The sequence below is a fragment of the Lampetra fluviatilis genome, chromosome 30 (assembly GCF_964198595.1).
Source record: "Lampetra fluviatilis chromosome 30, kcLamFluv1.1, whole genome shotgun sequence".
Taxonomy (NCBI): domain Eukaryota; kingdom Metazoa; phylum Chordata; class Hyperoartia; order Petromyzontiformes; family Petromyzontidae; genus Lampetra; species Lampetra fluviatilis.
In genome coordinates this window covers 9,111,014-9,137,686 of record NC_136304.1, presented here as the reverse complement: position 1 = coordinate 9,137,686, position 26,673 = coordinate 9,111,014, and the positions used below count along the sequence as shown (strand labels likewise).

The following is a 26,673-nucleotide window of genomic DNA, read 5'->3' as shown; positions in this document are numbered from 1 at the left end:
AGGTCGCGGCAGAGGCTCTCTGGGAAGGTGGAGGAGGCCGCACGTGGACGTCGTCGCCAGCGGGGAGAATGGTGACCCACTCCGCGCGGACCGCTTTCTCTAGCCGCTGCTGAATGAACGCCGCGTCACCGTTTTGTTCGGACATACTTCACCACGCCGGTCATAGGCGGGGGGGGGCGCTTCAGATCTCAATCTTAATTTTATAACTTTCGTGACTGCAGGAATTATTATTTGGTTCTTTCGGTTAAGTCACGTCTAAAGATAAAATAATAAATTAAATTAAATAATAGAATACGACGTTTCGATTGCAACACAAGCAATCATCATCAGATCTCGTTCGCTGCTGGTCGTGGCCGCGGCCTGGTTCACTGCGCGGCGCATTGAACCACTGCGGTGGTGAATGATTTGAGAGCACCGATTATTCGGTGTCATTTAGCCTTGCTCAATCCGCTGATGGACGAAGGGCCTCGCCAAGCTGTCATCTCGAAATATCCTGCGATTTTTATTGAGCAATTGTGGGAAGCAATACGCGACTAACACCGAAATGTGGACACGGACTCGCCCCCACCCCTTGGCTCGTTTCGAGAGTGTGGGGCAGAGGTCGCAACCGGGTACCCGATACCCGTACCCTACCCGATACCCGGCTACCCGTACCCGGCCGGGTACGGGTAGCCGTTTGCGACCCTGGTGGGGCCGGGTACGGGTAGGCCGTGAGTCACTGGTGAGTAACCGTTTGTCACTCATTTCGGGTAGGGTACGGGTAGGGAACGAGTACCCATACCCGGCCGGGTACGGGCACCCATTTGCGACCCTGGTGCGGCCGGGTACGGGTAAGGAATCAAAACCCGTTTGCGACCTCTGGTGTGTGGGGGGGGGTAGACGCCGACGCGGTGTGAGAGAGCGAGTTCAGGGTGACGCTTGTCATTCCCCGCGTTTGGCGTAACGTTGCTCATCCGCTGCTGTTGTCTGTCACCGTTCCCAGGGCAAGGCTAAGAAGACCAAGAAGTTCGCGACGATGAAGCGCATGATCAACCTGCGGGACGAGCGCCTGTACGTGGTTCAAGCAAACACCGCGACGTCGAGCTTCGCAGTAGCCTTGCTGCATCGTTCGCCTTGCTGAACCTCTTCTCGATTAAAACTCTGTTAGACGTGGCGAGATGCTATCTCCCTCGCCTTATATGCAAGGAGGTCGTGGGTTCGATCCCGACCCTCTCACTCCTGCTGTATATTTGGAGTTTGCGTGTATCTCTGTCCGTGGTCGCGTGGATTTTTCTCCAGGTCCCTCCACATTTCAAATCAACGTGCATTTCGAGTATTTGGCTGCAATACATTTCCATGTGATGAACCACTTTGGTGGCCAGATCGCTTCTGAAAGAGCTACATAGCTCAGTGGGCCTTACCTGGTATAATAAAAAAAATCGTCTTAAGATATCGGCAAAATACAGTAGATGCAAATAACCTTACCAAAGTCACGTCATTTAGAGTAAAATTAACTACACCGTGTAATTTACAAAATACTCATTAAATTACATTTAAATCGCGTGTAAAGCTTAAACTCGGGCCAACAGTCCACGTAGGCGACACGGGAGACCGTGATCCCTGTATGCACGCTTGTCAAGAATAGTTTTTACCCTTTCTGGCAATAAAACAGGAGGTGTTATAATGTTAAACCACCAAATTTAAACCTTTTGCAAGGAGTCATGGCTGCATTAACCACATATACTTGTGGTAAACATGCAAACAAAACACATGCTCTGATAGTGTATGCATTGTCCACACCAGAGACAGCTTTCTTTAGAGCCTAGTCTCAAAGTGTTAGCCCAGAGGACGCCAAAAGGTGAACAGCATAAAGACCATGCACTATGAGGGCATCCTCTGGTCTAACACCGTTTGAGACAAAAGAAAGCTGTCTCTGGTGTGGACCAATCAGTTTCAAAGACAATGCATCATCATATACTACCAGAACATGTTTTTGTTTGCATATCCACCACAACTACCGTGCGTGGTTAATGCAGTAACATGATTCCTTGCAAAATGTATCTATTTTGTGTTTTAACGCCATGTTTCATTGCCAGAAAGAGTAAACCTATTCTTATATTGTGATACTGGCAAGCGAGGTCCCATGACGTTTTTGTCACTTTTCTGCAGGAAAGCCAAGGACCGGGTGAAGCCGAAGGAGATCAAAAAGAAGAAGGACCTGAACGCCATTAAGGAGGTGGACGCGTGAGTCAACCTTTGTCCCCCGTTCACCCTGCGAGCCGCTGGACGCGAGGAGATTATGAAGTTGTATTTACTGTCCTTGGGGCCGACCGTGATATTGGAAATTGCCTCGCGCCGTGTCCCCCCTGGGTCTGGACTGCAGGCCCCAGTACCCGTCGTGTCTGTTCTTCCAGTACAACACCCAGCTGGGTCCCCCCTACTATGTACTCGTCGACACCAACTTCATCAACTTCTCCATCAAAGCCAAGCTCGACGTCATGCAGTCCATGATGGACTGCCTCTACGCCAAGTGTACGACACCTTGTGTTTGCGTGTGGGTGTCTTGTGTGCGAGTTTGTGCGCACGTGGTTTGTGTGTTTAGTGGTTGTGGTGGTGTAGTGGTTTTGGCACTGCGCTACAATTTCCGACGACCTGCGTTTTGATTTCTGGTCACGGTTTATATCAGTGGAAAGTGGCATCTGAACCAGTCCTGGACCTCCGTAGGTTGAGTGTGCGTGTGTGTGTGTAAATGCGCAGAAGTGTCGTGTTTAGCATGCTGTGCTATGAACCCAGCAGCCTGAGTTGGATTCCCGCTCAAGACCAACACCAGTAATGATTATCTGAACCGGTCCTGGGCCTCCCATAGGTTGACTTGGCTTCAAATTGGTGCCTGGTACAGTGTGTAAAGATCACCGCTTGGGAGACAAAGGCGGCCGGGGGCGTGGTGCTGGCCACCCACTCCCGAGTATGCCATGCCAACCTTCATAGGTGCTCGCGAAGAGCACTTGCCATAACAGTATGATTGGGCTAATTGGGAGCTGTGTGTTCAGTGCTGGTACATGTGGTTTGACACGTGTGCATTTTGCTTGGACTTGGCAGGTGTTCCTTGCATCACCGACTGCGTCATGGCCGAGCTGGAGATGCTGGGACTCAAATACAGAGTGGCGCTCAGGTGGGCCGAGCTCCCGACTCGCACACCTCAAAACATTACCGTATTTTCCTGCAAATAGCCCGCATACGCATATAACCTGCAGACGCATATCCCCCACAAAAATTGCGTAAAACTAATTTCAGATAGCCTGCACCTCCATATACTCCGCATGCATTCATATCTTTGACGTCGTTACCGCAGCTTAATTCCATCATATTAATACGAAGTTTACGTTTGTAATACATTCCACTATCAATTGTTAACATTAAAATCATAACGTGCATAAAGAAAAAAACTAACCGGAAACGAGTGAACTTAAAACAGTAAATAAGTAAAGGTAAATATCCAATAAGTAACACATAACTGGTAGATAAGTAAGTACAGTTTTAGCACTGGTAGATTGCGCACTGCGCAGACAATAGCGGCACTACCGTAACGCCGTTGCCCCCCCACCTCTCTCTCTCCCCAGCTCTCCCGTCGCCGGTAAACAGTGTGCGCACTTCAAACATTGTCGTTTCATTGTACAATCAATTCGAATAATTGAAATCGTGATAACATGTGCAATTTTAGTGTTGAGTGGTTTATTCAGCAGTATCTTAGTCAAAGGTAAGTTTTGCATAGTGGATAGTCCTACCATGAAAACATTAAACGAGTTATGACTTGTCACACGTGCAAAATATTTGTGGGATAGCCCGCACCTCCATATACCCTGCAGGGTCTTGATTTGTTTGTAAAAAGTGGTATACCACGCGGGTTATATGCGGGAAAAAACGGTGGGGCCGCATAGCGTTGAGGAACGAACCCAGCGACGTGAGTTTGATTCCTGTGTGCGTGCACGTGCGTGGCATAGCTGTGCACGTGCACGGTGCCTCTGCATGAGTGCACATGCATCAGTGTGTGGTCACTCAAAATCATAATATTTATACTCGAGGAATCCAATGAGCTATAAAGCTCTTTTTCATAGATGTCCAGTAGGGGCGGTTAAGGAACGTTACGACAGACAATACAAATACGTGATAGCAGTGCAAAGTATAGGAAAGGTAAACCAATCACTTCAAAATATACACAAAAAAACATAAATTTTCATCTTGCAAGATAAAGCCCAGAGGTATTAGCTTATTTTTCAAAAGCGACCTGGCCACAAATGATGGTTCAACAAAGTGGCTCATCAGCTGGGTCTGTTCCGTGACCTCCTCCCGGCGTGCCTTCAACACCTAATGTGGCCTCAAAGTGCACCTAGCATGACACCAGCGCCATGATGACATCACCGCCACTTAGTGGTGAACGGCAGTTGTTGGTCCATACGTGTCCGCGGTGCGTGCTCATGTGTGTGTGCTCATGTGCTTGCATCATTGTGTATGTGCGTGTGTGCAGGATCGCTAAGGATCCTCGCTTCGAGCGGCTGCCCTGCTCACACAAGGGCACCTACGCAGACGACTGCCTCGTGCAGAGAGTCACACAGGTACACACGGGCATGCGTGCTTGTGGACATGCAAGGGGATACACAGTACACAGGGCATACATAGGGGTCACCTAGGTTTTTTTACAGGAGGATATAGGGGACACAGGTGTATATTTTTTTCACAGGGATAGGCAGGCGACATGGGTACATTGGGAATGCAGGTTAATTGGGAACACGATTAAGTAGGGTTATAGGTACGCAGAGATTGAACACATTCCTGCGGAGGGAGCTGGTAGGAACGTTGGGTTGCTCTGTCAATGGCCAGGGTCAACGGCGGCGTGGTGTATTCCTTAAATATGCCCGACTGTGAGGGCGGGCACAAGCTGGCGTGAGTAGGTTAAACGTTGAGTTTTATAAGGGCACCATGGGGTGACCAGCCCCTCCCCACCCAGCCCCACCCCTCCCACCCCCCACCCAGCCCCACCCAGTCCCACCCTCCCCACCCAGGCCCTCCCCACCTGGCCCCTCCCCACCCCTCACATTTTTGGATGCACGACGGATGGATGGACACAATAATCCCATGTGGGCTGGTGTGACCGAGAGGTTCCTACCAGTAAAAAGGTTCATAGGGGACATGAGAGTGCAAAGAGCATCATCAGAGGTATTTAGGGGTGCATAGGGATCAGGAGTACATCCGTGCTGTCGACTGCCACCTGCCCCAGTCCAGGCAAGAGAACTTTCTCTGCTCTTCCAAATGAGAATCTCATCATCACGGTCCATGGGCAGCTCGCCCGTAGGTGTCCACTGCACATTTCGTTATTTGTAAACACTTTCCTCTGTTCTAGATTTGAAGCTTTCGTGACTGCAAGGATTCATACTCTTAGGTTTTTTTCAGTAAAGTCACGTAGGTAAAAATAAATAATAAAAATAATCGAAAATAATAATAGAAATAAAATAATAAATCACGACGTTTCGGAGGCAACACAAGTCTCCGTCATCAGGTGGGACCGTCACAGCTAAATTTACTGTATCAAGTGAGGCAAAATTCCAAGAGACAAGCTCTTAAATACAAGTTAAGGGGGAGGGGCTTATCTGAATGTGGTAGCCAATGAATGGAACGTGTTGGGGGTGTTTTGTGTGAATATGCTCACGCAGTGCCACATCTCTATGACACCAATCTCTGATGTCGTTAAGCCATTCATTTTCTGTTCGGACTTAACTCTTTTGTCCGGTTCCTTCCATTTTTTCCAAACAACAACTTTCATTTTCCTGTAGTCCACCCGACATATGTGGTCCAAATCGTGCCAGTTTTCTCCTCAGCATTGCCTGCAATCAGGTCGTCTTCTTTGTGCAATATTTTCCTCACTTAGCGCGTGTCTGTGAATTGATAAGTTATCCTCCTTTCAGTTTAACACGTCGTCTTTCGTGACCAGTATCATCCATAAGAGGGTTTTTTGGGTTCGATCGTGTAAATATATAAATGTGTCGTTAAAACCCGCCACCACCCGCCAGCGCCAACTGAGTACCCGAATCCGAGTACCCAGATTGTAAATGTTGTGGCTTGGCTCTCCAACACACCGGTGTGCTGTACTATTATACTACACTATACACTACTACACTGTACACTACACACTACTACACTATACACTCTACACTACTACACTATACACTACTATACTACACTATACACTACACACTACTACACTATATACTACACTATACACTACTACACTATACACTACTACCATATACACTACTACACTATACACTACTACACTACTATACACTACACTATACACTACACTATACACTAGTGCTGTACTAGTGACAAATTGGCCACGTTGTTTACGTGACAACCCTTACTAGTTGGCCGTTTCGGGTGGTGGCGGGTTTTAACGACACATTCATATATTTACAGGATCTAACCCAAATAAATAAGTAATATTTAAAAATACTTTTTTTTAAAACACACTTTAATGAAATGTACCGTACGAGTAATGGCAGAACTCCACGACTCCAGGAAGTGGCCCCGAGGCTTGCCATAACGTAAGGGGCCGTGGTGATTTACAGCCAACGTGGACAATTAGACCCAAGCCGAAACATAACATAAAAAAGATTGTTTACATTTTTTTTTTAATGATAGAATATAGTATTGTCACCAGTATGACATAAGTATACCAAGTTTGCAGTCGATAGCACATTGGGAAGTGGGTAAAAATTGAGTTACAATATTTTTTGAGGATACGACAACAGAGTGAGTTAAATAAAAAGTGTATGAAAAAAAACCTATCCTCCTTTACCCAAAATCAACGTTCCATTTGCTGCACTGCCACCTCTTGGCCAGCTTGCAGCCCAGCAGGCTTGGGAGTTTCACAGATCTGCGCGATCCAGCGAGCCGGATTGTAGATGCTAGAGTTGATAGCGATGCGATGGTTGTGCAGATTCTTTGCTACACTGCGTGGTGGTGCTGGATACGAATGTGAGGGGTTTGTGTCTGCACGTGTCTCTGTCTCTCTGCAGCACAAGTGCTACATCGTGGCAACAGTCGACCGTGAACTGAAGAGGCGAATCCGCAAAGTCCCTGGAGTCCCCATCATGTACATCTCCAACCACCGGTGAGTAACGGCGCACACAGTGTGCACCACAACAACAACAACAACCGCCATTCGCCACTAAGTGACGGTGACATCACCACGACGCTTGTGCCAGGCCATGTGCACCTTGAGGCCACGTGAAGTGTCGAACGCCCGCTGGAAGATCACGGGGCAGACCCAGCAGGTGCTACGGGTCGACTGAGATGACTGGCTGATGCACCACCTGTGCCCCCTACTGTGCCACCACTACACGCACACAACCCCCCACGATACATGTGTACACACACACTATTCTACACCAATCACCATACACCCCCACTATTCAACACACCACCGTGCACCCACCACACTTTGCACCATGCCATGTCACACTACAGACACCATATGCATGCTTTAATCTACTACATTGTCCACAAACTGCCCGCCAACATACACACACACATTTAGAAACATGCGTTTAGAGAATTTGGCTGCTGTACATTTCTACATCAGGCACTTTTATAGCTATAATTTGTGGCCAGGTAATTTCTGAAAAAGAGCTGTATAGCTCAGAGCCTGACTTGGTAAAATAACAACAAGGTTTTGTTTATTTGACACACGCGTGCACACACCACTACACATGGACACTCACCGAAACGTGGTGCCGTTCTGACCTCTGGGCAGTGGCGACGCTGCCACACTGGTCACCACCCAGCTTGTTGGGCCCTGTGCACACTCTGCAGGTCACGCGTAACCCCCCCCTTTTAGGGTCACCGCACCGGCACATGGCTCCGGGTGAGCGGAAGTGACATTCGAGACGTTGGGACAGCAAGCAAGTTGCTGTGTTGCCGTTGACTTTGCACACAAGAAGCTGCTGAATTGTTTGCCTGTGCAAGCCTTGATGCTCATTATCCACTCCCTCGCCCTCCCTCCCCCACCTCTGCCCAGGTACAACATCGAGCGCATGCCAGATGATTTCGGAGCACCCAGGTTCTGAGATGCTGTGCCCTTTCCGCTCTCTTCCTCTCGCGTCGCGGATTCGAACCAATCTTACCCTGTCCTGGTGTACCCTGAGTATAACTGGATCGATAAAGTCCGTGCATGACCTGGCATAGGAGTTGTGCTAAGAATGACGAAGGGTGATTGTTCAGTTGAAAGTATTTTATTGTTTAGGGTCGAGCAAATTTCCTTTCCGAGTGGTGGATCAACTGTTGTTTTTCCAGAAAATACTGAAACATGGATGCACATCTTGAAAAATCCAGAGACATTTGGAGAGAGTAAAAACAGAGAAATCTAAACAGCCATACAACACTCACCAGACCTGGCGCCTCCTAGTGCCCTGCATTCTGCTCACCGTTCCATATTTGCCAAACACCCGAATCGTATAACCCGCATCATCAAGAGGTTGTTTTTCATGTCCGAGGATATTATCTTTCATCATTGTATAACTGTATATATAAATGCCTGTGGAATAAAACAAACTTCAGCCCACAATTTCCTTCCATGCTCTGACTTTATTGAACTTTAAAAAATAAAAATGAACGAACTTAAATTAACACTTAAAATTGTACACAGCACTATGGGAACCTCATTTGCCAGTAAAAATATGATAATTGGTTCTTTACCCTTCTATCTGGCAACAAAACTGACACCTTTTTACAAGGAGTCATGTTTGCATAGACCGCAATACCTGCAGTCATAATACAAACAAAAGAACATAACTCTGATAATGTGCACTGTCCTTGAAGTTGATTGGTCCACACCCGAGACAGCTTTCCTTAGAGCCTAGTCTCATATGGGTTGGACCAGATGACGCCAAAAGGCGCACAACTCAAGGACAATGCACCATCAGAGTATGAGAGCTCGGGGCAAGCATCTACACTATGGGAACCTCATTTGCCAGTAAAAATATGATAATTGGTTCTTTACCCTTCTATCTGGCAACAAAACTGACACCTTTTTACAAGGAGTCATGTTTGCATAGACCGCAATACCTGCAGTCATAATACAAACAAAAGAACATAACTCTGATAATGTGCACTGTCCTTGAAGTTGATTGGTCCACACCCGAGACAGCTTTCCTTAGAGCCTAGTCTCATATAGGCTCTAAGGAAAGCTGTCTCGGGTGTGGACCAATCAACTTCAAGGACAGTGCACATTATCAGAGTTATGTTCTTTTGTTTGTATTATGACTGCAGGTATTGCGGTCTATGCAAACATGACTCCTTGTAAAAAGGTGTCAGTTTTGTTGCCAGATAGAAGGGTAAAGAACCAATTATCATATTTTTACTGGCAAATGAGGTTCCCATAGTGTAGATGCTTGCCCCGAGCTCTCATACTCTGATGGTGCATTGTCCTTGAGTTGTGCGCCTTTTGGCGTCATCTGGTCCAACCCATATGAGACTAGGCTCTAAGGAAAGCTGTCTCGGGTGTGGACCAATCAACTTCAAGGACAGTGCACATTATCAGAGTTATGTTCTTTTGTTTGTATTATGACTGCAGGTATTGCGGTCTATGCAAACATGACTCCTTGTAAAAAGGTGTCAGTTTTGTTGCCAGATAGAAGGGTAAAGAACCAATTATCATATTTTTACTGGCAAATGAGGTTCCCATAGTGTAGATGCTTGCCCCGAGCTCTCATACTCTGATGGTGCATTGTCCTTGAGTTGTGCGCCTTTTGGCGTCATCTGGTCCAACCCATATGAGACTAGGCTCTAAGGAAAGCTGTCTCGGGTGTGGACCAATCAACTTCAAGGACAGTGCACATTATCAGAGTTATGTTCTTTTGTTTGTATTATGACTGCAGGTATTGCGGTCTATGCAAACATGACTCCTTGTAAAAAGGTGTCAGTTTTGTTGCCAGATAGAAGGGTAAAGAACCAATTATCATTGTACACAGCGTTAACTTAAAAAGTAACAGACGGCCGTTTGACAAAATACGTCGCCAACCTGCGAAGACAACCATCTGCGGTGCGGTTGTGGATGCACAAGGCAGAGTTTGAGACGTGAACGGTCGTGGTCTGTGATGAGATCTCGATGCTTTAAACACAAACCTCGAGTCTTCATGTGCCACTGACGGATGGGGGGGGGGGGGGGGAGGCACATGCATTGACATGGGGGGGGGTCCAAAAACCCCACAAGTATTCACACAAGTGCTTGGCTCATCACTCTCAACAGATGCCTGTTGCAGCGATGGTAATTCTCCTTTGCGGAGATCTATTTTCAGTGACCAGCATTCACCAAGGGAGATCTGTTAAAGCAGTGTTCTTCACATTTTCAGATGGGGGTGGTACATTTGCCAATAAGGCCATCATCAGTGTGAGGGCTGCCACACATTTGAAACCATTGGGGATTTGACAGCACGAAAGACCACCAGGGGCTTTTCAATGAAGAACGCTGAACTAGAGCGCCATTCGCTCCCATGGAGCTCGCAAGCAGTTCCTGCCGGGTTGAGATGCGGCCAAGGTGGCTTCGATGGGGGCGTGAGGTGGCGAGATTGCTTCACGGATCTCCTCGAAAGCGAATGTTGGGTCGCTCCAGCAGCAGAACGCAATGGGAATGGTCCCGACCGATGCCCTTTTTGCAGTGCTTCAAGTGTTTACAATAAGCGCCGGAATAAAATAAATTAAGTTACAGGTCCCACGAACGTGCGCACAGCGTACAAAAATAAAAAAATCGAGGAACTCTGCGCGTTGACACATGGCAAAGAGACTTCATTGATGGAAGCAGCGGGGGAGAGACAAAGGTCCACTCTTTTACAATTCAAATAATTCACTCCCAACTGTTATAGGACTCATGTTAACCACTACGGTACGTTGCCTAGGAGGCGTGTTCGCAGCTTTTTAGTTTGTTTATAATCTTAAATGCGTCTATACACGGATACTCTTTGGTTCTTTCGGTATTGTCACGTAGGTAGAAAATAAAATTAAATCACGTTTCGGGCACAACACAAGCGCCCGTCATCAGGTGGGACAACCACAGCAATTGTTTCTTGATTTATTTTATTTTCTACCTACGTGACTTTACCGAAAGAACCAAAGAGTAGAGATCCCTGCAGTCACGAAAACTTCAAACATAGATTATACACGGGTACCAAGCGGAAGAGAGAGAGAGATACAAGCCAGGGCACAGGTCAGTCTGTCGGCGAGCAGGTTTGCCAAACGTTGAATCCTTGCCTGCAAAACGAAACCCAACTCGTACAAACGTCTCAAAAAGGTCGCAGTCGTAAAGCACTTCAAAGCGACATACATTACAAGCGAGGCAAGCCAGCCCAACACGACGACTTGTGTATATACAGTACAGGCATAATTTAAAGCAGTTGTTGGTGTAATGGAGTGTTTCTTAGGCAAGGCAGTCCCTTTAGTGGCAACTGCGTACACGGGTTTCTAATGTATTGCATTTACAGCTGAACCTTAGAACAGTCCGTGGTAACATTACAAGTTCGGCAAGCCATGTGGCTTCTCTGCAAGCGGCCCACATTTTAAAGAAGGCCGCAACAACAGCGTTAATGTAAAGGTGTGTGGGTCGGCCAGGTAAAGTTTCATAGGCTTGTAGTTTAAATCCGTTTCATAGCATCGCAAGTCAGCCACGCCAGCACACTTCATGGAGCCTGTTGAGTCGAACCATGTGTGTTGAAAGATTAGGGTTTCCATAGGCCAGCTAGCTGGGCGTTGCCAAGACGTGTACTTTAATGCAGTTATATACAGGAGTGGCGTTACGAGCTAGGCAAAGCCAGTCCATTTAAGTTATACATTTTTGTTGGCCTGTGCGTTTTCAAACATGGATTTCTCCAGTACAAAATAAAGTAATCAGACGAGTAATCAAGCAATCAGATTTTGTTCCAATTAAACCACCACGTATGGAATTACACGATACAAGTGAGAAATGCACGTGTGTGTGTGTGTGTCTTGTGTGTGTGTGTCTTGTGTGTGTGTGTCTTGTGTGTGTGTCTTGTGTGTGTGTCTGGTGTGTGTGTCTTGTGTGCGTGCGTCTTGTGTGTGTGTCTTGTGTGTGTGTCTTGTGTGTTCGTGACGCGCTTCTGCCAATGGCCAACGTCAGCGACGGTTATCTGAACCGGTCCTGGGCCTCTCCTAGGTCGACTCAGCCTTAAACAAGTACCTGGTGTGGTGTGTAAACATCGCCACTGGGAAGACAAAGGCGGCCGGGCATGGTCCTGCCCATCTTCCCCAGCCTTCGTAGGTGCTCACTAACAGCACTTTCCCCAGCAGTCTGTTCAAGTCTGTCCAGGGGGATCTTTGTCTTTCGTGTGTGCGCGCAAGTACGCGGGCGTGTGTCTGTGTGCACGTGCGCATGTGGCTGCCTGTGTGTGTGTGGCCACGTTGGAAGGCAAGGCAACGGACATTAGAATGGCTCAGAGCGGGGCAGTCGCGAATTGCAGCAGCACACAGCCAGGCACTCGCGCGGTCCTGTGCACAAACACCCCTCGCCGCACGCTCAACAAAGCAGGGGGGCGGCAACGCTGTATCTCTCTCTCTCGAGCGACGAAGGGTCAGTCATCCCGCACGTCGCATCGCGGAGCGCGCAGTGCGACTGCACGTAACGAGACGTCGACCAAACCCGGTTGGCTACGCTCACGACACTTGCGCACGGATTATCCGCGCGTTGAGAGTCGATTATTCGTGATATGTGCAAATTATATGGAAGTCGTGCGCGCTTGCTCTGAGGCTCCCGGAGCAAACGACACAGTCCGGACAGAACAAACAACACAACAAAACAATAGATTATTGAATTGGATCGCCACCCACCTTCTGCACGGTACAGTTTTGCGTCAACGTCCAGAGTTCAATTGTAATTTCCCCCCCCACCCCCTATTTCGTCAAACAACGACCTTGCCGTCGGTGCTCTCGCGATGTCATTCGCGAGAGCAGCAACAGTCGCCCCCCTCCCGCAGCTCGTGCAGTCGCGGCTGGGTCATCGCGTCGCCTCAGCAGGGGAAAGGGCGCGGAGGGGAAAGGGCGCGGAGGGCAAAACCCCCACGGAACCGGGCCACGCTTCTCACCGAGTCACTCCCCGCAAGGCCAACCTCCACCCGGCGCCAGAGGGCGATCGTTCGCGCGCTCGGCTCTACAAAAAGAAAGAGCAGCTCGCCACCTTGCCGACGCTCCGACAAAAAAAGAAACGTGTCAAGGAGCAGCCTTCGTTAGCCACGTTCCGTGAGACTCTGGTTCAAATCTGGCTAGATCATTATTCGCACCCAACATAGCCAACCGTGCTAATTGGATATGCGGGGAGGGGGGGGGAGGTCAACAATTATTACTAGGCGTAACCCAAAAATCAATCGTGAATAATTACATTTTTCTTAGGTTTTTTCGGTAAAGTCACGTAGGTAAAAAATTTAATTAATAAAAGTAAAATAAAAATAAAATCACGATGTGATTTTCTTTTTCTTTTAAAAATCTAAATTAATAAATGTAAAATAAAATCATGGTGTGATTTTATTTTATAAAATCACGATGTGATTTTATTTTAATTTTACTTTTATTAATTTAAATTTTTTACCTACGTGACTTTACCGAAAAAACCTAAGAATATGAATGCTTGCAGTCACGAAAGCTTCTAATCTAGAAATCATTACATTGGCTGCGAAAACCTCCGTGGACGAGTTAAAACTCGTCCTTCCACGTCTGCTGGTCTACGGTCACGTTAAACCAAGTGGCTGACTGACCTCGTGGTCCGTGTGCTCACCTAGCCGGCTGGCACGGGGTCAACAGCTGCAACTGCCGCCACAGCCGTGCACGAGCATGCGGCGTTGCGAGTGACCACAGCATGCGGCGTTACGAGTGACCACAGCATGCGGCGTTACGAGTGACCACAGCATGCGGCGTTACGAGTGACCACAGCACACGGACACTCAGGTCGCGACGCCTCGGGTCGCGAGTTAAACATCTCAATTGGGGAATGACTCGGCCCATCATCCCACCGGGGTTCATAAAGTCACATCACTTTGCAGAGGACAACGACTTGTTAACTTCCCACAGAGGACTGTCCCTGCCATGGGAATGCAGAATTTCCTCCACTGATTCTGGGTTGCCTAATGTTCGGTTAACCAAGGGTCCAAATGTAATGATGGGTCTCGATGGGCGTATTCCTGTTCTAGAGATTCAGAGGCTCTCTGCTGAAGTAAGAGCTTGTCTCCTTTGGCAACCCTAAGCAGTGCTGAAAATTCCACATTCCCATGCTGAGGACCAGTTTATCCATAGCGAGACCAATGCTGACTTCACTCAATTTCTGACACCCAAGAGCAGGGCTTGGCAACACGCGGCAACCGGAGCTGCAGGCGGCTCTCAAAGCGCAACTTCATGACGTTATTTATTAAGCGCCACCGCCTCGAATTCACGTGGCACTGCGGCTCTTCAAATATAGACATTGTTACCGAATCTGAAAAAAATGGCTATCCTTGTTAGTTTGGTTGCCGACCTCTGCCCGAGTCGACTTCAGAACGGGATTTGAACTTGCGACCCTCCGGAATGCGAACCGAGCGCCTCTTAGCCACGGCACCAGCCGAGTTAGCGGGCGCTGGTTCACGACAGCGACGCGTGGGGCGAGCGGAGTGGCGGAACGGCGTTGCCCTCTTTTGCCCGGGAGGTTGACGGACGCGTGCTTAGCGAGCAGTGCACTGGTCACTTACCGACGTGCATATATATATACACATAAAAATCAACGTAATAAATTAACGTATACACATTATGTACACGAGGGAAGGTAAATAAATGCTGTCAATAAATATACACAATTGCAGGCTTCCATGGAGGGAAAGCAAATGAACATTCAACACCAACGAGTTTAAACTTCGACAACAGAAACTGTTAACTCCGCGCCACCGACAGCCCTTGACTCGCGAGAGGACATCAAGCAGCACACGGCCCCACCAATCTCACAAAACAAACCCCCGGCTTCACTCAACCCCTCCCGCCATTGCATTGTCGAACTGGAGCAATGAGAACCACTTCTCCACCGTCGCACGCTCTAACCCGACCGCACCACCACGAATTGCATCGTCCCAAAAAATGTTGTTGTGAACGATTTCGCTAAAGCCGTTCTGCATCATCTCGCGTACACAGGGGCCCATGACCTTGCTCGTGCGAGAGGTTTTTTTTTTGCTACACATATTAGCAGCTACCTTTAACTCACAGCAGTGAGTTTATCAGCTAAGGTTTCCACATCTGCAGCATTCACTCATCCAAGCAGCTGTACTAGGGTGTTTAAAACTATTAAGCATCACCGCTTGTATGGCCATCGTAACCAGGTTGAACTTGTAAAAATGAACCCGTGCAGGCCCAAGTTCTAACCTGGTAAGACCAGATGTTAGTAATTGGGTTAAATCTGGCTTTCATCTGGGTGGTCACCACCAAGCTCCACAATTTTATCCGAACCAGAGCGTGTCGGTGACCACCATATGAAAAAAATTAACTCCGTGACTCTGACCTCTTAAATATTCACAACTTCTTCAAACCGGTTGCATTTGCACTAAACGTTTAATAATAAAAAAAAAACGAAAAAGGGCGGCAAAAAAAATGTAAACGTTGCCTTAATAAAACCTAAACCCCACTTGGCTGCAAATCTCCTCCTCGGGCACCTGGCTGAGCTGGCTCAAGAGAAGACGACAGCGACCGAGGGACGACGCTTTGGGGCCTTCTACGGCATCCGCGCAGACTACGTGGCGTCAGAGACAACCACAAGTGGTCACAGTAGAGTGGGTTCTACCACTGCGCAGGTTTTCGTGGTGTCATTCTCCGATGCGTTTTCTTGTACAATTCACTTCCTGAAGAAGCTGTCGGCGTGTAGAGAGGAAACGTCGGACGTCGCGCCGAGCAACGAACGTCTTTCTCAACCCCAAGGCGCATCGCAGCGCTGTCCGTGGTTACATTAGTTCGGCGATTACGATGCCTCCATGGCGACAATTCATCTCTGGCGATTTTTTTTTTACCAAAATCTGCCGCAACATGAGAACGCACGCCGCGGGACTCGGCACAACGTTTGGCAGAATCGATGGCTATCGAGTTGTAATTTACGAAACGTGGTTGCTGAGAAGTCGCCTGCGATGAAAGCGGATTATCAGGTATAGCGGAGTCAACGGTCTCAGCCCGGTCAAAAATGACGGAACAAATGACGGCACAAAATTTGGTACGGCACTTGATTTGGCTAAATTATCAGCTCAGAATTGAAGTGATTTGTTTTACCGTCGGGCAGTGAACTCTCATGTGCCAGGCCGGGTGCAACACGTGCCGCTCCCTACTGTGGGGACGAGCAGAGGTCACGTGAATGAAGGTTATGGAGCAATGCCCTGGCCATTATGTCACTCAGATGTAATCAGAATACTGCTATTTAGCATTTGTGATTTGCTTCCATTAACAAAAAAAATTCCCAAGTGATTCCAACTCAATTAAAGTTGGGAAACGACCGTGTCGGCAACTTGGGTTCATGCGAGGAAAGCAGCGGAGAACACACAAATCACGGCTCACAGCCTGGGAGGGGTTGCAATTTGTGATGTTAAATTAACTTAGCACAACGTTCTGATATTAATTATATGCGCTTGAATAATATGTAATCAGGGATTGTTTACTTGTCAAAAGTCACCCTCCAAACACTCACCCTATAAACTCTTCCTCGACCTTCCAGCCTCATGTTTCTTAGCCATGCGTCGAATGACTCGAGGGTTCACTGGAAATTTCATCTCAGCTGAAGAACTGGATCCCAGATGAACATGAAAATGGGTTTCTTGCATTGATTTAGTTCCAGAGGCAAGGCCGGATATCCAGAGACACGACTCAGCAATTCTATGCCTCATCCCCAAAATAACTTAGCTCAGATATCCTTCAAATACAGGGCCTCTGCCACATGGAATGACACTGCTTCTGCCCCACGTGAATCATCCGTGATCGAATTTCATTTCACATTTGTACGCTACGGCCAATGCTACTCATTTCACCACAACCTCACCGTCGCTCCATCATCCTGCGTCTCGTGTACATGTGGCAGGACCATTCGTAGCATCTCCCCTAATCCAGAATGCACCACAACGGTAGAGATGTTTGCTCGACTCCTTCGAAACCTTCGTCATCAAAGTGCTTACGACAAAACAATCACAAGGATGACTCATTTGTTGTCCCGTCCGGATCATTCAACTCAAGCAGCTCTCTTCCTTCAATCAATAACAACAACAACTGCTGCTGCTGCTGCTGCTGAAACAGCTCCGATGCTGTAACTCCGTGGCTGGCCACTCACGGGGGCAATGTTGCGTGTTTTTATCGTACGCGGTCAACGCCAGCCCACCTTTTTTTTTAATTCGCTAGCAAATCGGGGAATGATTATCACGTCTTGTTTTCTAAAATATTTAAAACGTTAGTCGTGTGCATGCAGGTGCACGTAATGGATGCGCGATGGAATTGTTGTGAATTAAAATCCCATGTCGAGGGTAGGGAGATTCAGCCCCACGATTGCCATATCCTCCGTGGTGGAATAAAAGAAGTGTTCGCTTTGCGAGACATCAATGGGCAGTTGTGCTGGAGAAACCGCTTCCGCCATGGGAAAGTGGAATTTACAAACCGCTGACCCAGAGCTGCCAATGGAGAGATGAGCGACAAATTAAATGCGCTGGACAATCATAAAACACGAAACCCAATCGTTATCACCGCCTTGAAACAGACAAAGCATAGAGGAACGCCATAGCCGTGCACAATGACCACTTTTTGACGTTTTCTAAGAAAGTGTTAACGGCAAAATTTGGCGAGTTTTCGGGAGTTTGTGCTTGTACACCGATGCCAATGCAGACCTTGGTGAAATATTCGTAATGCCATTTTGTCGCTTCAAAGTGCGTCGATGTCGGTCAACGTAAACGTCTTCACGGCAACCACTCGGGCGCCCAAAATACCACGAGAGCGATTTTAACGTCGGAACGCAAATTCACTCAAATCAAAGCTGCCTCACCGCGTGGCCGACCTAAATAAAGCATGCGCTCGTGGCTTTTATAAGTTTGCTTACGTTCTACAACCAGGTAAGGCCCACTGAGCGATACAACTCTTTTTTTTTAAATCCTTTATATTAAGTTCACTTGCTTGCTTGCTTAGGACCATGCAAATCTTTCGGTCGTTTTTTAACCCACTTCCCGTGATCCAATCGAGCTGACATTTACCACACAGACTCGTTGTGCGTGACAATTAATGTTCGTGAAAAAAAAATTCCAAAATTTTACACTTTTTAGGACAAAAATATTATATGTAATTACCAATTGCTTAATGCTGCCATGCAATCATCTGACCCATAGGTGGCAGCCATCTCAAGCCAGAGGACGAGAGGACTCTAGCCGCCACGCATATAAAGGATTTATAGTGAAAAACTTTGTTTTTACGGGTTATACTTGTTTAGAAGTGACCTAGCCACACATGACAGCTCAACTAAGTGGCTTATCGCGTGCAAATTTACAGCAGCAAACAACTCTAATCGTATGTTTATAAATGTGGAAGGGAAGCCCAGAGAAATATCCAGGCGACCATGGGGAGAGAGACATGCAACCGCCAAATATACAGGCATCAGTCAGGATCGAACCCACGACCTCCTGTATACCAGGCGAGGTAGTTAACATCTCACCACCACGGCGCCCATTTGGAACATCAGCAATGCACTCTCATTCTGCACACTACCTACAACAGGGGCTAAGGGCGCTGTGAAATTCACAGAACCGCGTCTCAGTTCATTCCAACTTTTGCTTCTCAGCCTTCCCATTAAAATGTCAACGAATTTCGGAAGAGTACAAACGTGCAGATTTGCTGCAACGAAAATTACCGACACGTAAATACGGGAGGGCGTTAGACGCACGGTCACCACACTGCCGTGATGCATGCGGATGTGAGGCCTACCTCTGGGATTCAGACGCACGTGCGTCGCTGTCTGCGCACACGCACGGTGCATGGGGTGACGCACTCAACGGTGGGCTGCGAATCGCGATCCGAGTGGCCACAGAGAGGTTACGGTGTCCTGCAAACTGCCTGCGAATTGTGTGTAGGTGCTACTTATGCGTACTGTGTACATGCACACATGCCAGCCGACTTGCAACCCTGCGTGTGTCCGTGCGTGCAAATGGGCACGTGTCTACACGCGTACACTCATGCATGTGTGCGTGCGCCATCACGTTAAGTAGTGCCGAGCGATACAGGCAATCACAATGCCGGAACGTGAGGGACACTGCGATACGCACACGTACCGAAGGCCATCTTGGGTATCGCTTAGCAAGCAACATCTGAGAATTGCCAAGCACAAAGATACTGGGCAATTGTAGACACACGCTTAAAAAAAATGTTTGCGCAATATCAATCAAATGACTTTTCCTCAGCAATACCATGGTACTTAAACAATAATTCCCTGCTCAAGCGAGCGGCACTCATTTTATCAACGTTGAAGTGATAACAACGATGGTGGAACACAATATGCCCGGCGACTGGGAGTTGAGCTCTTGAACCATGCGATTGCGAGTGGAGTGCTCTGCAGCGCAACTTGACCGGTCGTCGTTCGGTTTCGCGGTCACGCCAACGGTGCTCTCCCGCCACCGCATCAGCGACGAGCGTCGTCAGTTCCGGTGTCGTGGGCGTCGACTCCGACACCTGCAGGTATCGCTCAGCGCTACCGCACGCCTATTATATACACACACGCGCGTACTGGCGACCAACGCTCATCACATCTGCAGCGTAAATTACGGTGAACGAAGTCCGTTTCTAAACCCAAACATTGGCATCAAGCAATGCCGACCTCTCAACACTCCATCCCTTTCCCACAATGCTGCGCAAATTGTCAAACCTTACATCAGGTTTTCACTGCGTGCAAATGCTTTCTTCTGGTTGAATTAGCCTTGGAGAGGCCCAGGGCAGCTTCAGATGTTGTGCATCACAACTCGGAAGTGAACTTAAGTCGCTGGGATTGAAGCGCACTGCGCAAACCGCTACGCAGTAGATCCTCACTCGCACTTGCACACACATACACAGACACGCTCACAAGACACACTCAAGACCCACGCGTACGCACACGTGACCTTGGAAGCTAGCAGTTCTCGCGAGGCAAGCGGAGCTTAGGGGCGCCAGGCCGCCGGGCTATCTGCTCAGCTTGCTGCTGCGCTTGGGCCTCCCGTCCCTCACAGCGGCCGTCGCCGCCCTCTGCCCGACGATTCCTCCGCCGCCGGCGCCGAGCGGCTGACCGGCCGAGCCAAACCGCCCGGCGGTGCTGGCAGAAGTGGCGGTAGCAGCGCTTGCTTTAGAGGACACGCCGGCCCGTGCGGAGGGTCTGCGAGCGGATCCGGATACGTTGGAGGAGGAGCCAGGCCGGGCCTGGGAGGCCGTGCCGGTACCTCGCTGCGTGCCGGTGGTTGTTGTTGCGGCGGCGGCGGTGGTGGTCGGTGCTGCTGAGGACGTTGGGGCCCTGGCCGGGCGGGAGGAGGAGGAGGGAGGCGACGAGGAGGAGAGGGCGCCGTGCGAGGGCGAGCGGGAGGGGCGGCCGGGCGCGAGGGAGTCGGAGTGCGGCTCCGCGTGGTGACGCGTGTCCAGCCTGGAGGGCGGCAGCTTGTAGCGGCGCAGCCTGTGTTGCACGCGCACACGACAAAGGAAAAGATATAACCGATTCTTGGGGGGCAAGTGCTGTTGGCGAGCACCTGTTATTTAGGGTGCAGGTGGCCTTTAACGTGCTCATTAAAGGCTGAGTCGATCCAGGGGAGACTCCACACTGGTTAAGGTGTTCATCACCGACGTTGGCTGAAATCGGGAATCGTGTCTTTGGGACCGTGGTGCAGTGCAGTAAGGACACATCCACACAATTCCCTATACCTCTGCTGTAGCAGACCGACAGAGATTGTAACATCCGTGCAAACCTGAAACCACATTGGGGCTCTGCAAGCTTCTTCTCAGTGTGCCTGGCAAAGCAATGTTGAATAATTCTAGCCAGGACCTTTCCAGCACACGGAGGAAAGATATTCACGAGTATACTACATAATCCGTACAGTTCCACTTCTTAAGAAAGGGGGACCAACTGGGCATCCTTACAACACTGCAGAACCTGTCCTGTGGTCTAGGAGGTTGGGATGTACGTTGAACTTTTTTCACACCGTGCTTAGTCAACTGTGCTAATCGGAGGTGCGGGATGATAGCGTGGAGTGCAGGCTGCACACAATCGCCTTGGGCGGTCACCTCCACCCCAGGCGCTTTACCCAGTCTCAGGCTCCAGGGTCTTTCTCCGCACCTCCTCAGCAGATGGCACCACACCGACCGGCCACTTACCCCACCAATACCAACACCTGCCATTCGCCACCAAGTGACGGTGACATCACCATGGCGCGCGTGCCTGGCCAGGTGCACTTTGAGGCCACGTCAAGTGTCGAATGCTCGCTTACAGGAGGTCACGGGACAGACCCAGGCATCATGGGTTGACCGAGATGACTGGCAGACACACCAGCTGTGCCCCCTAATGTGCCAACTTACCCCACGCACGCACACACTCGGTGGAGGTTTGCCCATCGCTCACCGTGACTCCAGGGCCGGTCGGGCCGGCGGGCGCCCGGGAGGCGGGCGCGGCACGAACGCACGCGGCGACGACGGCGCTCGCGACGACAGCGACAGCGACACAGAACCCCCTCCTCCTCCTGCCGCCGCCGCCCCATCCCCGCTTGGCGTCACGGGCCGTGGAATCCGGCTACGTTTGCCTCCGCCGGCACCGCCGAGCCGTCTGGAAGGGGAACCCGGCCTGACGGCGGGGGGTGGCGACAACGATGACGACGGTGCCGGTGAGCGCGATGGCGCCAGTGGCGGTGGTGACGATGGAGACGGAGGCGAGGAGGAGGTGGCGGCGGTGGCGGTGGCGGCGGCGGTGGGAGCGAGGGCGATCGGCGAAGCCGCCTCGGTGTCCGGGCGCGCGTCGCCCTCGGCGAGCAGCAGCAGCGACACGTGGAGCCGCTGCTGCTGCTGCTGCCGCCGCTGCCGCTGCTGCTGCTGCTGCGGGAGCCGCCCCACGCCCTTCTTCATGCGCAGCAGCTGCTCCTTGGCCGAAGGTGGCGGAGGTGAGGAGAGCTCCGAGGCGGATTCGTTGCGGCTCGATTCCCACCCACGGAGGAGGAGGGGCAAGCCGTCGTGCAGCGAGCGTTGTTTGGCGTCGCCCTCCGCGTCCGAAAAGACGTCCGGCTCAGCTCCGTTGAGCGCCGCCGGGCTTTCCGAGCGAGGCTCCGCCTGAGCAGGAGGTCAAGGGCAAGGAGGTCGCCGAGTGCAATGCCGGTGATTGTACCACAACATTGAGGGCATCGCTGCCTTCCTTTCTCACGACCCAGACATTTGTTGGGACAGTTAGGTTCTTATAAGTGACATCACATTTAACCCCTCTTTAATACCGAAAACAGGAGGATTCCTCCACAATTCTGGCTGTCGACTGACGAGGCTGGGTGTAATTCCCAGCGAAACATCACAGGACTCGAATTGTAAATCTTATGGCTTTACTCTCCAACACGCCGGTGTGCTGAACTAGTAACTAATTGGTTTGTTTTGTTTACGTGAGAAACCTTACTAATTGGCTGTCAGGTTGTGGCGGCTTTAACGACACACATTTACGCGATCTAACCCAAAATAACTATTATGGATAGCTTCTCATAATTCTATTACTATAATAATAATGATGCCATTTATTTACGCAGTAAAGTCTAACTGAGATCCTGTGTATTTGGGATGTTGGCCAGTCCTCTGAACGAGTGTTTGGCGTGTTGGGAGGTAGTTGGAGAACCCAGAGAAAGATCGTGCACATTTATTCGGTCTCGTGTGGTGCACTCAGAAATGGCCACGAGAAACGAAATCCCAGAATTTCTTCTCAAGTCCCCTCCACACGCCTCTCACCCACCATACCACCCGCTTCTTACTTGACCTGTACATAGTGTAATCCACACGTCCATCAAACCAACGTTGTTCATTCTCAAAAGCTGGTAAAGCCGGATGAAGCGACATTTGATAACATTTTATGCCTCCTCAGATCACTGGATCAGCACCGCTCTAAACCCGACTCTGAATTCTGCTTTCAGCCATCCGCCAACAAAACCAGATGCTCGTTGGTCTGGGCACCAATGGCCACACACACAAACAACAACCTCGCCGTAATGAAGTTCCTCACCCTCCACTTGTCTCCGCCCGTCTCCGACGTCGCTAAGGAATGGACGCCGGCCTCTTCTCGCATCGCTGGCCTCCTCCCTGGCGGCGCCGGCTGTGCCGCGGGCTCCGACCCGGCTACCGCCCCTCCGGCGCCACCGCCGCTGCCGAACGTCCTGTCCGGAACGCTCCGAACCGTCTCCGCCTCGGACTCGGAGTCGCCGTGGCGGTCGTGGCGTCGAGCTTGGCGGTGGCGGCTTCGCCGCTCGCTCCGGTTGGGGCTCCTATCGAGGTCGCAGGCGGCGGGGGCCGGCAGGCCGTCATCGGCCGGCTCCGAGGGCGGCCCCGCGACGTGCCGGCGGGCCGGGCGCACGCCCAGCCGCGTGGTCTCGGCGATGGTCGCGAACGTGCGCTCCACCCGGGTGAGCGGCGCCGACTCCCCTCCCGGCGTCCGGATCGGCACGGAAGCGGCGGCGGCGGCGGCCGGACCGAGTTCCGCGGCGAGGGCAGACGACAGGGTCGCGGGTTCCGACGTGTTACACGCGCCGCCGCCGGTGCTGCTGAAGCCACCCCTCTGAGCTGCGTTTTCCACTGTGGCGCCACCGGCAGCAGCAGCAGCAGGCTTCTGTTTGTCCGCTGCGCCGTCTGAGTTTGGCGCCGCTTGCCGTGCCGACACGACGGTGAGCGAGGGGTCGTTGTCGGTGTCGGCGACGGGCGGGGCGGCTCTCGCTCGCCCACGCTCGCCGTCGCAGGCTCGCTCCGGCTCCACGTCGCCCTTGACTGCCCCTCGCACGGCCGGCACCAGAACGCTGTCCTCGTCCTCTGCCACCTTTTCCTCCACAGCCTCCTTTTTCTCCTCGTCCGTTTCTCGTCTCCCACCGTCCTCGATGATCTGGGCCGAGTCCTGGTGGCGTCCATAAAGAAAAAAAAGTTAATAGCTCTTCACTATGGCTAGATGTTAACTACCTCGCTTGGATTTTTCTCCGGGTCCTGTGGTTTTTCCCTCCACATTTACAATCAACGTGCGTTTAGAGTATTTGGCTGCTATAAATTTCGACATAAGTCACTTCAATTGAGCTATCATTCGTGGCCAGGTTGCTTCTGAAAAAAAGCTATATAGCTCAGTTTTTGTAAAAAATGTTAGTTTAGTTTAATTATGACGTTATGACCAAGGAAACTAAAGGTCTCCTTTTTTAAGCTGAGACCTGGAACTTGAGCCACATTTGAATTCAAAAGGTGCGCGTTAAGTCACAGACGATCGTAAATCATGATGGACTACTTGATGCAGAAACTAAAATGTAGTGCATGGAAATTGATGCCGAACGTATAATAATAATGACATGTTATTCACATAAATATCTAGAACTTATTTCATAACGTACGTAGCCAACCGTGTTAATCGGAGGTGTGGGGGAAAGACAACAAACTAAACACAAAATGCAGTTCTAAACAAATTAGTTTTTCAATCTAAATTTAGAAGTGCACAGCTCCAGTGTCTTACTAATATCGGAAGGTGGTGTCATTTCGTGCAAATTGCACATCAATAAGCTGTAGACTTTGTAACGTGCACAGTTTTCGCAGGGAGGCATTGAAAACCAGACAAGCGGGAAGGCAGCCAAAACCGGCACCACCAGATGCCCAACCTCTGTGGTCCTAGATTGGCGTGTTTAGCCAACTCCATTAACACATTCCTGCGGAGGGAGCTGGTAGGAACGTTGGGTTGCTCGGTCAATGGCCAGGGTCAACGGCGGCGTGGTGTATTCCGCAAATATGGCCGACTGTGAGGGCGGGCACAAGCCGGCGTGAGTAGGTTAAACGTTGAGTTTTATAAGGGCACCACGGGGTGACCAGCCCCTCCCCACCCAGCCCCACCCCTCCCACCCCCCACCCAGCCCCACCCTCCCCACCCAGCCCCTCCCCACCCTCCCCTCCCCTCTCCACCCAGCCCCACCCCTCCCATTTTTGGATGCACGACGGACGGACGGACACAATAATCCCCTGTGGGCTGATGTAACCAGGAGGTTCCTACCAGTATGATCCTGTAGAGATGGCAATGATGGCTTGCCTGTCAACCCTTGACCCTACAACGACTGCAATGCTATCACAATGCACGCGAATGCCCAACTGCATACCGCGACACCGTATTCAGTGTGCCCGGCAAGGATGCCCCCCGGTAAACCCCCCGTGGAACTCTACCGGGCAGCAGCAGCAGTATGGCTCAACGAGCAACCGGATAGAACGATCGATCCAACCTGCTAGTCGATTACATCAACCGATTACATCTAATGGTTGGAGCCAATTGTTGATCTTAATTGCCAAAGTCGACCAAGTCAGCCAAGGCCGCCGCCCGCCGCCTCCCGCCGCCGGCGACGACGCCTCTACCGACCGGCAAAGGCTGCGTCGCTGCAAGGGCCCGGCTCTGCTCCGGCTCCCTCTCCTGGACATCGCGCTGGTGTTGTGGTGCAGGGGGTTGCGAGGCCGCGTGAAGGAGCGGCGGCACCTCGCGCGCCGTGGGCGGCCGTAGCGGAGGCAGCGGTGGGGGCACCTCCCAGCCGCTCGACAGCTGCACAAACACACGTGCGCATCGTCACGCGGCGCTCAAGGTACGATGGGAGCCGGTCACGATGATGGCGCTTGACTGCAAGGGCCCAAGACCGGTCTTCAATTGGAACGTCTGTTCACGTGGATAAAGAATATGTCCGCGAAGGTGGGTATTCCCAAAGTTTACTTTGTTCACGCCAAGCGAGAAGTGAGGACAGTCTCATTGCAAGAGTGACCTGGGGCATTAGTCTGCCGGTAAGGGACGATGATTGCCATGCATTATTGCACTTTGTTTAATTTGTGGCCAATTTTCAAATTTGGAAAATGTGGGCCCTTTGGTGCCGGCACACAACCGGCCTACTCTTGCGAATGACTTCGGGGGATCTCTAATGTCCACTGTGAAGTAGGCGGCCTGTGGTATTTTTACGGTTAACCCGACCTCAGTGTTAATCGGGGCGACCGCTGCATTCGAACGGTGAACCTCTGCAACAAGTGGCAAACGCAACCACTGGCGCATGTCACCGCACCACAAGTGGAACCTTGTGAAGTTGAATTGCAACAGTAGGGTGGGAGAGAGATTCATGAGCTCTTCGGATTCTTCCAGGGTAAATACATATTTCGATTCTGAATACTGGGGCTAAACGATGCCCCCGTTCCACCTCGCTCGACCTTGCCTTGCCCTGATCACCTGGCTGAGCTGGGCGTTGGAGATGCGGATGACGGAGGGCAGCAGCTTGATGCCCGAGGCGCGGGGCAGCAGGGGCAGCTGGCGGCGCCCGACGGAGCCCAAGGGGCTGCTCGAGCCGGACGCACTCCGCGGCACAGGAGACTGGGCGGGGGGCGGCACGCCGGGGTCGTGACCTCGGCTCACATCCGGTGGGGATGTCCGCTGTACGCCACATCAAAGAC

At 50.7% G+C, this 26,673-nt stretch overlaps 2 protein-coding genes across 2 annotated transcripts in view; one reads left to right on the top strand and one right to left on the bottom strand.

The window, feature by feature from the left end:
* FCF1 (FCF1 rRNA-processing protein) lies at nt 1–8,599 on the top strand. The gene is made up of 8 exons (XM_078870704.1): nt 1–71; nt 983–1,050; nt 2,149–2,223; nt 2,363–2,511; nt 3,079–3,151; nt 4,505–4,592; nt 7,053–7,147; nt 8,054–8,599. Exons 1-8 carry the CDS (start codon nt 69–71, stop codon nt 8,100–8,102), a joined length of 600 nt encoding a protein of 199 aa, XP_078726830.1. The 5' UTR covers nt 1–68; the 3' UTR covers nt 8,103–8,599.
* Nucleotides 8,600–9,986: 1,387 nt separating this feature from the next.
* The window catches only part of LOC144943363 (uncharacterized), a 35,526-nt gene continuing 18,839 nt past the window's right edge, over nt 9,987–26,673 (bottom strand). The window contains exons 14-18 of the mRNA XM_078870738.1: nt 26,453–26,653; nt 25,610–25,786; nt 23,249–24,127; nt 21,626–22,323; nt 9,987–20,686 (exon numbers count right to left, since the gene is read on the bottom strand). Of these exons, the coding sequence (XP_078726864.1) occupies nt 20,206–20,686; nt 21,626–22,323; nt 23,249–24,127; nt 25,610–25,786; nt 26,453–26,653 (2,436 nt within the window). The 3' untranslated portion in view covers nt 9,987–20,205. The remainder of the gene's footprint in view (nt 20,687–21,625; nt 22,324–23,248; nt 24,128–25,609; nt 25,787–26,452; nt 26,654–26,673) is intronic.

Excerpts from the sequence above, each read along its gene's own strand:
- FCF1 (XM_078870704.1), top strand. Across the intron at positions 2,512-3,078 it reads GGACTGCCTCTACGCCAAGT|GTGTTCCTTGCATCACCGAC; the intron begins GTACGACACCTT and ends TGGACTTGGCAG. Across the intron at positions 7,148-8,053 it reads ATGTACATCTCCAACCACCG|GTACAACATCGAGCGCATGC; the intron begins GTGAGTAACGGC and ends ACCTCTGCCCAG.